The sequence below is a fragment of the Nycticebus coucang genome, chromosome 13 (assembly GCF_027406575.1).
Source record: "Nycticebus coucang isolate mNycCou1 chromosome 13, mNycCou1.pri, whole genome shotgun sequence".
Taxonomy (NCBI): domain Eukaryota; kingdom Metazoa; phylum Chordata; class Mammalia; order Primates; family Lorisidae; genus Nycticebus; species Nycticebus coucang.
This window is the reverse complement of record NC_069792.1, coordinates 44,518,092-44,529,740: the sequence shown is the minus strand read 5'-3', so window position 1 is coordinate 44,529,740 and position 11,649 is coordinate 44,518,092. Positions and strand designations below refer to the sequence as shown.

General features: G+C 39.4%; 1 protein-coding gene across 1 annotated transcript in view; it reads left to right on the top strand.

The window, feature by feature from the left end:
* The first annotated feature begins 2,766 nt into the window (after nt 1-2,766).
* Nucleotides 2,767-11,649, top strand: part of MMP16 (matrix metallopeptidase 16) — a 306,251-nt gene continuing 297,368 nt past the window's right edge. Inside the window, exon 1 of the mRNA XM_053558979.1 lies at nt 2,767-3,006. Within this exon, the coding sequence (XP_053414954.1) occupies nt 2,875-3,006 (132 nt within the window). The 5' untranslated portion in view covers nt 2,767-2,874. The remainder of the gene's footprint in view (nt 3,007-11,649) is intronic.

Here is an 11,649-nt window from a genome sequence, read left to right as displayed (position 1 = left end):
ATAATGGCCTTGCTTTCACGTTGGTTCTTTTATAAGTCATCTTAACCTATGGATTATAAAACTGTAAAGAGCAGGAATGAACTTCTATATGAAAAGTCAATGGAATATAGTAGAAATGACACTGAAGTGTGAGTCAGAAAACACAGGTCTGAACCCTGACACTTGTATACGTTACTGGAAAGTTACCTTTTGTTATCATCATTTTCTTCATCTGTATAATAAAAAGAAGACCCTCACAGATGTGATAATTAAATCAGATATATTCTGGACACATTTTGGACATTTTAATATTCCATACAATATAATGGATTTTTTTTTATTACATCTTCAAAATTCTTTTGTGGGCAGTATATCCTGTGCACAGGGCAGACTGTCAGGAAAGTCTCTCTGAGGGTTTTGGGTCAAGTTGAGTGGGTATATTTCTTGTATATTTCTTAAGAATTTAAAGCAATAGCTGCGAAGTTCTATCTTCAACTTTTTTTTTCCTCCCATTAAGATACAAATTATTATAACTCCAGCCAGGTTAATACCAAAGATATAGTAACTATCTTTTCTTCTTAGTAAAGTATCACAAAAATACAAAGGCAAGAATCCAATGTACTCATTTTATTATGAAGCTAGTAGATGATCTAAAACACACACACGCATAGGAGAAAAAATTAGTTCTACTCAAGTTGTGGGGAGGAGGAACAAGGGAGGGATTATTGGAAGGGGGATTGGTGTGCTCCCACTTAAAGGGCACAACATAGGGGTGTGTAGCACTTCTTTTTGGGCAGAGTACACAACTACAAGAGGGATCTTATCTAACAAATTCAAAAATTGTGACCCGGTTGTACCCTCACAATAACTTGAAATAAAAAAATACTAAAAAAAAAATACACAAATTATTACAGTCCAATGGAATTTTTGGCAAGCCTTTTCCTCCAGCATTTTCTACTTGCTTACCTAGCACAACCTCTCGTAGTCCTACTTCTTGGTTTTCCAACTCACCATAAAATCTGCCTTGTCAATTCTCTTTTCTACCTCGCTGTGGTATCTTTCATACCTGCAACACTCTTTATTCTTAACCTCGACTGCTTTTCTTTCCCGTGGGCTCCTCTTCCCCTCTGCTGGCTGCCAAGGAGAAGCACATTTATTGGCACTGCCCCCAAACAGATGCTTGCCTCTCTCCCTTCCCCCTTTCTCTTCCAAGCCAAACCATCACCTGCCAAGGGCTGGTGGTTGCTGCCCCTCCTGCCCACCGCCTCACACTGCTTCAGAGCGAGCCCTTTTTGGTAAGCCTCTCTTGAAGTTCCCCTGACCGTTCTCGCCCCGCGCAGCCTGCCAGCAGTCTCCCGCTCTCGCCTGCAGCTCTCCTGCTGCCGCCAGCCTCTCCCCCGCTCGGTCTGCGCGCAGCCTCTTCCTCCCGCCCTCGCCAGCTGCTCTACTCGCCTTTCCTCAGGCTGCTCCCTCACCTTGTCCCCAGCCCTCTCCTCTTCCGCAGCTGGTTTTCTTCCAGAGCCCCCATCCCTTGGGTCAGGTATTTTGTTTAATACCCAGGATCACCTCTCCAGAGTCCCCGTGTGTACGCGTGTCCACCATTCTCTTGGAAAGTGAGCATTTTCATCCGCTTCTGTATTTGACTCGTTCCCCACCAAAAACCCTCGTTCCCCACCAAAAACCCATGCCTACTTCCCGAGGCTGGAAGTCGGAGGGTGGCATGGTAGAGGACATTCAGAGAGACACCAGGGCATAGGCTGGCGGACCCCAACAAAGTTTTGGGCTCTTGGGACTTGGCAGCTGAGGATTCCCAAACTTGGTCAGCCCTGGCAACTGACCCGAGGCACCAAGCAGTACACAGTGACCTGGCCCTCATCCGACTCCCAGCGCCCGAGCTCTTACAGGGTCGCTCCCTAGGAAGTGCCGACCGCTCTCTAGAACCATGACTGGGCCAATCCCCAGGCCCTGTCGGGGTCTTCGGCCTGAGCCCCACCCAGCTCCAGATTGGGGAGGGGCGCACTTGTTTCCAGATGTGAGGCAGCCGGGTACACGAGAGGAAAAGAAGGAGCTTCCCAAGTTCTGGGTGCGCGACTCTGGGATGAGGGGTGGGTGACTTTGTTAGCGAGCTCTTCTCAAACCCGGGCCCACCTCGTGGCATGGTTACCTCCAGTGTTCTCTACCGTAGCAGAGAATGCTTTATGAGCTGTCTCCTTTAAGAAGCGCGCGCGCGTGTGTAGGACTGTGTATGCGCGCGCACGTGTGTGTGTGTGTGTGCGCGCGCGCGCGCGCGTGGACCGGCGACCCCCTCCCCCTAGCTCCCCCCCCCACCGCGCGCGCTTGAGGGCCCCTGGAGTCCGGCAGACCCCGGGAAGGAGGAGTTATGTAGATTACGGATGAAGATTCTGGAGGGGAGCGAGGAGACGCGGAAAGAAGAGGCAGGGATCAGGGAGCGAGGAGCGAGGAGCGAGGAGCGAGGAGCGGCGGAGGCCCTTCCCGCAGCAGCTGGGGGCGGCGGCGGCGGCGGAGGAGTGGGGAGCAGGGAGCCGAGGAGAGGACGCGCGGGCTGGAGGCGGCGGCGGCGGCGGCTGCTGCTGCTGCTGCTGCGGCTGCGACTCGGCGCTCTGAGCCGGAACCGCCGGTGAACTTGGGCGCCACGTTCCCGGTGACGGAACCCGGAGGATGGTGACGAGGAGCTGCCGCTGACCTTTCCTCCGCTGCTGCTGCTCTGGGGCTGCGGAGCGCGGGGCCGGGTCTCCTCCCCTGGCCCGGCTGTGGGTGAACCTGCAGGCACCCTACCCACCCGGAGGACTTTTTTTTGAAAGGAAACGAGGGAGGGAGAGGAAGAGAGGGAGAAAACGAAGGGGAGCTTGTCCATCCATTGAAGCACAGTTCACTATGATCTTACTTACATTCAGCACTGGAAGACGGTTGGATTTCGTGCATTATTCGGGGGTCTTTTTCTTGCAAACCTTGCTTTGGATTTTATGTGCTACAGTCTGCGGAACGGAGCAATATTTCAATGTGGAGGTAAGAGTACCAGGGCTTGCTTTCTTTCCCTTTGCCTGGGCTGCTCCCTGGAGCATTTTTTTAACTCCCCTGGTCCTTGTAGCTCAGAGCATCCTGGGTCTCAACACATTGTTTTCCCTTCCAGACGTCGAGCCCCTTGTTGAGTTACTCTGTGTTTTAGACGATGGATGCGTGTTAGACCCAGAATCCGTTATCCCCGTCAGCACAAAGCACGATGCTGCGCGCTCAGAAACAATTGTAGCCAGTCCATGCTTTTCATGCAGGGAAGAGGAGAAGTCCTACATATAGCGAACGTGTAGCTAAACAGGGCAGCTTGAGTTTATGATGGATAAACAGCTCGGGAAAGACAGAATTGCCTGCTTGGCATCCTGCACTGCCTCGGGATTGTTCCTGAAATCTTTCTCTCCGTGTTTGGTGCCTAACAAAGGAGGTTAAAATCAAAGAATCTAGAGGAGTGTGTGGGAATACTAGCTGTGTTTAATAACATTACTTTGTGATAAAACGCTTAAGTAGACAGTCTTTTTCCCATGTAGACATAACTTAATGCACTGTGACTAGATCAGGCTACACAGAGGACATGAAATCCATCTCTCTTGAAGTGTCTTCCCTCCCCTTCCCCCACCAATCGAAAATAAACGTGGCACAATGTTACAGTTCTGGGGTGTGTTTTTAATTTGATGTCACACTGTCATGACAAAGCTGAGAGGTTTCAGACCATCATTTGCTTAACTTTGATAGCTATGAAAACAGCACAAAGCAAGAGGGAATTTAAGGATAAGGACTGGTGAGACCTTTGCCAAGTGCTCTTTGCTGTCAGGAACTCAGCGTTGAAGCCGGTACCCGGTGGACACCCCTGGGCTGTAACAGGGGTTTATCACGTTGGGGACGGAATACAAAGACAGCGGGAGAGTTCCAGTAAAATTTCCTCCTCTTGATTAAGTCTGACGTTTTATGACCTCTCAAAAGAATTATGATTAATTTTCCAAGGAATAATGTGATTTTTCTCTTATATTGTTAATATTATAAAACAATTATAAAACTATTATAAAATTGCTGTCATTTTCTTGGGAGGGTGTGTTTACACAATAGCAGGACCTGTTGCATATTATTTGAACATGCTTCATGTAACCAGTTTATAGACAAAATGTGTATAATAAATGCCATGTGTAAAGGCACATTCTGAATGTAACTCTGTTTATATAAGCTGTTTTTAGGATTCCATGTAATAAGTGATGGTTGGTACAGACAAAAAGTATTTGACAAAGTAAGAACCATTATTCAAAAACAATTAAAGTTTACATATGGTAAATATGAATAAATTGGACAGAAACCCCACTGTTAAAACCCAAATGGTTTAACCCTTTGAAATGTAAAACTTAGTTTTTTTTTCTGATAGAAAGAAGGATGGAGGCTAAAAGTCCAGACTTTTCTTGGTTGCAGATTTGAACTTTTGAAATCCCATAATACAGATGGATTTTTGTACCCAACAATTAAATCAGGAAATGATTTAATGTTGGAGAAATAATTAGTTCATGGGCTGGAGGAAGGAAAGTTGCAAGCTGTTACTTCTGATGTATAAACAGAAGGGCCTATTGCTTCAGATTGCTGGTAATGGTGATGGTGCTAGGGTGGGGGAAGGAGTCAACTAAGTGCTATGTTGTATCTTGCTCACTATGGGAAGTGAGGGGGAACCTAGATTGATAGCCACCTGCTTTAGGGATGTTTGAGATTTGCTTTGAGAGATTGGGATAACATGAGGGTTTTGATAATTATTTCGTTTCTTTTGTGAGACTGTACATAAGTTAGACTGTTAATTCTTTATATTGTAATTGCTCAGTTAGCTCAATCAGATATTATGGGAGAAAAAGTTATGATTTTACTAAAAAAACTGATTTAAATTTGATTGACCTCTTTCTTCATTAAGATATGTGTGAAACAGTGGTTCATGGAGAGGAGAAATATTTCTCCATGTTCGAAGTATTTCAGTGACTCTACCCATATTTGTTGCACAGATTTAAGTATGATGGATAAAGTCATGTGCCATCTGAGACCTTTAAAAAGCTTACTTGATGCAAAGGGAGTTTTCTAATTCTTTAGATTATATGCTATAGTTTGGATCATTCTCAAATAGGTTTTTTGTTTTGTTTTTTTATAAAAAAGCTCTTGAGCACTTCCTTGCTCGGATTTATCAGCTTCTTTATGTATAATGATAATATCTATTTTTTAAGTTGTGAGAGTAGTTGCTAGTAAAATAAAAAAAAAACGTTAAGGACCATAGAGTGACAGGATGTTTTCTGACGTGAGTTTCTGCTTTATCCACTTTTATTAGATGTTTCTTTTTGGTCGGAAACACTGATGGGAAGAATAGTCCATCACTTCCTCTCCAGAAGAGGCACTTACATTGTATTCCTCATTCTAGTTGCAAAACATACACACTGGGAATGTTTTATTTGATTGACTCTCAAGGACAGTCTTAAAATAAACAGCAATGATATCAATCATGCACAAAGCTCATATGATCATAAAATTGTTTTCTAGTAAGCACTCCAAGTTATTACAGTGGAACAAAGCTTCAGAGGCAAGCTTTTTATCCTGACAACTAAGATTACAAGAATTTATTCATAATTAAAATTAATAATTTGTGGAACCCTCATCCTTTTCATCTCTATGATTTAAGGTCTAAAGTCCTATATTATTTCTGTGAGTGGATGGGTAGAAGTAGTCATGTTAACTCTTTCCTGTTTGATTTTTAAGAATATAAACATGTGGAGTTGTCAATTATCAGAGTGAGAGGTATTTTTAATATGCTAATGAATTCTTGTTATAGAGAAAGAGTGCATTTGGTTTTGTTTGCTTCATATTATATTTTAAGAACCAAAACAGCACATCTTTTATAGCTAAGAAAGAGTCAGACACTACCAAGAATAATACTATAGAAGGGATCAATTTTCTACTTATATTTCAGGTGGAATACTTTTAATGTTAAGTTTTCAGTATACACTTACTTAAAGACTTTTGTGTACCTTTGGATCCTTTTTAGGAAATGAGGTAATTCATTTCCTAAAGAATGCAAAGAAACATCACTAATTTTAACTGAAAGCCAAAAACTGCTGTCATTGGGTAGCAGCAGTCAGAACCGGAGTTATTCATTGGTCAGAGCTAAATTATTAACAAAGAATTATGATTCAATGACTGCTGTCTTAAAGATAATTTTGTCTCTAGAATAATTATCTTATTAGTTGGGATTTTTCATAATCCTGTGAATTATCTGCAGGGGGAGGTGCTACAAGCATTTTTGCTAGGAAATTTGAGGTGGAATATATTGTAGTTAGTGATAGTAGTAATTCTTATCATATCCTGGTAGTTTGTCAAGTGTTACTTATGTGAACAACATATTCTTTGTTTTTTTTTTTTTTTTAAAGCATACAAGCAAAGCACACATTTTCATTGAGGAAAAGTGTTAAAACCAATTTAATGATAAAATAAAAATGTGCAAACCTGTAAATGATGCATATATTAAAGTATAAGAGGATGAATATTCTTGTGACAAAAAAGTCTTGATAAAGCCGAGATTTATTTTCTTATTTCTAATTAAAGAAAGAAGAGAGATTCTAGATTTCAATGGGATATTTGATAACAAATATTATGAATTGTGAGTATAACTATTTCCTGAAGTTTTCTTGCAGTTTTTTTATTTAACTGATTTAGAATTTATTTACCTTTGTCTGGCTTGTCTGAAAATACCTAAAAGTTCAGAGTTTGCTTTGGGTATCTTTGTATCGCACATAAACTTGGCAGTAATTAGTTATGAGACATTTCAGAAGTAAAAATACTTTATATAGATTTTACAATGCCATATGTTGGGGCAATATTTTTCTTATTTCTTGTTCTCTACTGGGTTAAATATTCAAGGTGCATTATTTAATTTGCTAATGGAAGGACGGTGACACTATGCCTCCTTGAGTAAGGAACTCTCCTGATTATATTCTGTAATTCTCTAGGATAGCAATTAATAAATGCCCAGCAGCAAGATTTAGAAAAGTCTTCCTAAAGGCTTTTATCTATTGCAAAATAGTAGGTTTAACAAGAGATCTCAAATATGCTGGACATTCAGAATCTCATAAAGGCCAAAAAGTTTGGCAAGGAGTCCAGGAGGCTCATGGTCCTGAGGTCCCCCACCTTCTTCTGCATGTTCCTCTCTGACTAGGCCTTTCTCTGTTTTGAGTTGCCTGGGCAGATTTTACAGATCTAGGGTTACTCATAACAATCTTTCAGTTGAGGCACATTTTCTCCTGTTACACCTTGAGAAATCCATAGAGAACAACAGCCAAGTTCATCCTCTGTACAGCTGGGCTTTCTCATCCAATCTCTTCTCTCTTATCGATTATGGATAAAGTTGGGTTCATAACAACTTTCCTATTTCTGGAGTCAGGTTAAAAGTGACAGGTTTAAAATTTCTACTTTTTCTTATTTATGCTAATGAAACAATTAACGTAAGAACATTTTAATGCTCTTGTTCAGTGGTATAATTCTTTTATCTAAAGTTGGGTTGATTAATCAATTATTTTAAGTAAATTTGTTTCACTGATTGACCTACTCCAATTACTCAAAATATACCTGTTCAGAATATTTAGTAGATGATTAATTGGAATTATTTCAGGACAACAACAACAAAATGAAACATTTGAATCAATGAGTTGCATTTATTCAGTGTTAGAAGAAAAAGATATTTTTCTTTATTCTTTTTCAGGAACTTTTTGACCTTTTAACATGTACATTTGAAATTGAGAAAGTTATTTTTCATATTACTGCCCATCACCACTTATGAAATATCTGTCAATGTAATTATATCCATCAATTTTTTTTTTTTATTGTGGTGGAATAGAGTAATTAAGAGCACTTAGTTTGCAACTGGGCTGCCTGGTTCTAATTCCATCCATTTTGCTTGAAAGTTGTGTAGTAATGGGCAAGTTAAGAATCTCTGTGAGCCTTAATTTACTTTTCTGTAAAATGAAGATACTGAGAGTACATGCTTCATAGGGTTTGAAAATTAAATGTGTATCTCCTGTGTAGATTGTATATATACCATGTATATACATATAATAGCTTGAAGCATGCATTAACATGGTTAAACACTCACTACTTGATAGATTTCATTATTATTAATAGAAAAGGAAGGTTGATGGCATGAGGTTAATTGGCATGATATCAATGACATAAAAGTCTATCACTTAGAACATACTATCTGGTCTAGAAAGATTTAGTGTAAATACCTTTTTCATTTTTAAAAAAATGTACTGAAAATCAACCAAGCTAACATCAGTACATTTTCTTCCTGTGGGTTTTTCTTAGACAGTTCAGTTGAAGAATGTGATTTTCACATTTGTCTTGTCATCTGTTACTATCCTAGAATGTCAAGTTCAGCTCACACCTTCTTTTACAAGACTGAGTTCACTGAAATTTGTTCATCTTTTCTAATGCCACAGAAAATAAATAGGCCTTTATAATTCAATAGGCATGTTTATTTTTATTGGCGTAAACCCCAAGTGCTGTGTTTCCATAGTATGGTTAGGATTCAGTATATGTTTCAAGCCAGCTCTATGTTATGCCTCAAATTCAGAACATAAAAGTCTTATTTTCTTAATCTATGGCGGTAGATCAGAATGGACAGAAAAGAGATTAAAATGTTTTGTACAATGACAGAGAAATTTTAGAAAAAAGAAAAATTGTTTCCATATAACATTGGGAATGGCAAGCTAGCTGGCAACACAGTGTGATGGAGCACTGGGCTGGCAATTGAAGAATGTGGGCTTGAACTCTTGTTCTCTCACATAACTGTGAACTTGGACAAATAATTTCTTCTGTGTTGGTATCTGTAAAAAATCTGAACTAAACTGTCAGTAAGGCCATTTCAAAATTAAAAAATTTATAGTAGTTAGCCAAGCAAGCTTTAATTTACATGGCCAAAGGTGGGGAGGGTGTATGTATTTATCCTGTAAATTTGGAGGCATAAATCACAAAAGTTGAGATTTCTTTTGTTTTTCTGAAGTGAATATCATAAGGCAAGACAGTATATATAATTTTAATATGTGTTACCTATGGTGATGAAGGGCTTTCTATTTTGGAAATAATTCTGTCCTTCTGCTGAGTAACAAAAACACTGACAGAAAATGACAATGTAGTTTTAAAATTAATCTTTTGCCAAGGTAGCAAACTTAAAAAATTTAATTTTAACAACATGGCCTAATGTTAATTTTAAAAATATATTTATCATCTATAGGTGGTACTTCAAACAAATTAGGCAAATTGAGGGTGGGCTCAGTGGCTTAGGCCTATTATCCTAGCACTCTGGGAGGCCAAAGTAGGAAGATCACTTGAGCTCAGGAGTTCCAGACCAGCCTGAACAACAGCAAGACCTCATATCTATGGGTGGTGCATTTTATAGTCTTAGTTCCTAAGGAGGCTGAGGAAAGAGGATCATTTGAACCCAGGAGTTGGAGGTTGCTGTGAGCTAGACTGAAGCTGTATGCTCTAGCCTAGGCAACAGAGTGAGACTCTGTCTCAAAAATAAAATAATAAATAAATAAGCAAATTGGAATAAGTTGAAAATCTGAGTTTTAGCTGGGAAGTTTTGGGGAGAGGGTCTCAAAACTTGAATCTATGTCGCTCACCATATATGTACACAAACATATACATACATGTTTTGTAGTAAAATTAAGTGCTTGTGCTGTGAGTTCCATTTGCCCATTTGGGGAAATAATTTTGGCATATCATTCTTTCATGTTTTTTTGTTTGTTCTTCACTATACATTTGATTTTGAATATAGAAAATCAGATTGCATTTGTTTGATAAAATAATGAACCTTATGTGAAAAACAACATATTACAGACTAATAAAATAAACGTATAAGTAATAATGTATGTGATATTCAGATTTTCTTTTTCTTTCCTTTCCTTTTTCTTGGGAAAGTTATTTATAGATTTTGAGGTTGTTCGTGAAACCATATTCGATTGTTGCTTCCTGTAATTTAGCACTCTGAATGGAATTCTTTGCTTTTGGTATTTCACCACGAGTGTTTGGCATTGTGTATCCTTGGGTTTGGATCAGTGGGATAGCTTGGTGAGCCACATAACAGAAGCTTAGCCAAGAGAGTCAATAGTAGCCTCTCTGGGAGCCCCTAACCTTTGATTAAATGTGACCTCTGGGTGTAGTATATAAAAAAAGGCTAGAGGGAGCTATTGAGCTGTTTAAAGACTCCAGTGGCTTGGAAGAACTTGGTTTAAATTAAAATCAAGGACAAACACTAGGTGCAATCAGATGTCTTAAAGTGACTCATAGCCAATCACAGGGAGTTTGGAGAAATAAGTGAACGCATACTTCACAATTTAAGATTTAAGCTGAGTTACTGAGAGCCACTTGGTACCAGTGATTACATATTTGATTAACTAAGTAGGGAATTAGCACTTTTCTGGGAGGAAAAAGTCCTGGGCATAACAGTATAACAAAGAATGGTATAACATAGGACTGCGTTACATTTTCCTTCTTTTTAGGTGTGGAATAGGTTGGAAACTATACCTTGTAGTAACTAGAGGTGCTTTTGGTCTTCCCATTTTTACTAATGGGGATGTGTTTATGAAATAATTATGGTTTTATAGATTAGAGGAGGGATACATTTAATTTGATAATGATTTTTAGATAATGTGTAGCAAAAATCCAATTTTAAAAGCTTGTGGGACTAAATTTATTTTATTATTTTCTACAGTTTGTCATAGGACCTGGTCAGAAACCTATTGAATAAATACTTTTCAATGAAAGGAGATTTAAAAATACTTTTTACCTATTTTCCTTGTTATATTTAAGAAACGATCCACAAAACAGTTTGGTTTCTCTAAATAGTAACATCAGAAATGTTTTCAGTTTGCTGTGTTATTATATGATGTCTGGTAGAGAAAGAAGGCTTTAGGTGGGAAATGCTAACATTTAATTAAGATACTATAACCTACTCACAAACATCGTTCAGATTTTTTTTACTTTTTTTGTTTGCTTGTTTTTTGTTTTTGAGATAGAGTCTCACTATGTCGCCCTGGGTAGAGTGCCATAGTGTCACATCTCACAGCAACCTCAAACTCTTGGGCTTAAGCGATTCTTTTCCTCAGCCTCCCAAGTAGCTGCGACTTCAGGTGCCCGCCACAATGCTTGGCTATTTTTTTGTTGTAGTTGTCATTGCTGTTTAGCAGGCCCCAGGACTGGTTTGAACACACCAGCCCCAATGCATGTGGCCAGTGCCCTAACCACTGAGCTACGGGTGCTGAGCCAGATTTTTTTTTTTTCATTTTTAAATGTAGTCAATTAAGTGAGATATGAATAATTGAGTAAGCCATGGCCTCACAGACTGATGTTCTCTGGAGAGATGGTTCTTAGAGTGATGTATTCAGATGACCAAATAAACTACTCACTGAAATGGGATTTTATAGTGCTTGTTTTCACCACACTTAATGAAGGGGGAGTAAACTGCCCCTTTTTAGAATACTTTTGTGAACTTCCTTTCGTGTCCCCAAATTGCATACACCTGATGTGATGTCAGTGGAATGCAAGCATGTGGCTGATGCAGTCAGACCCAAGCATGTCAGTGGAGGCATTTTT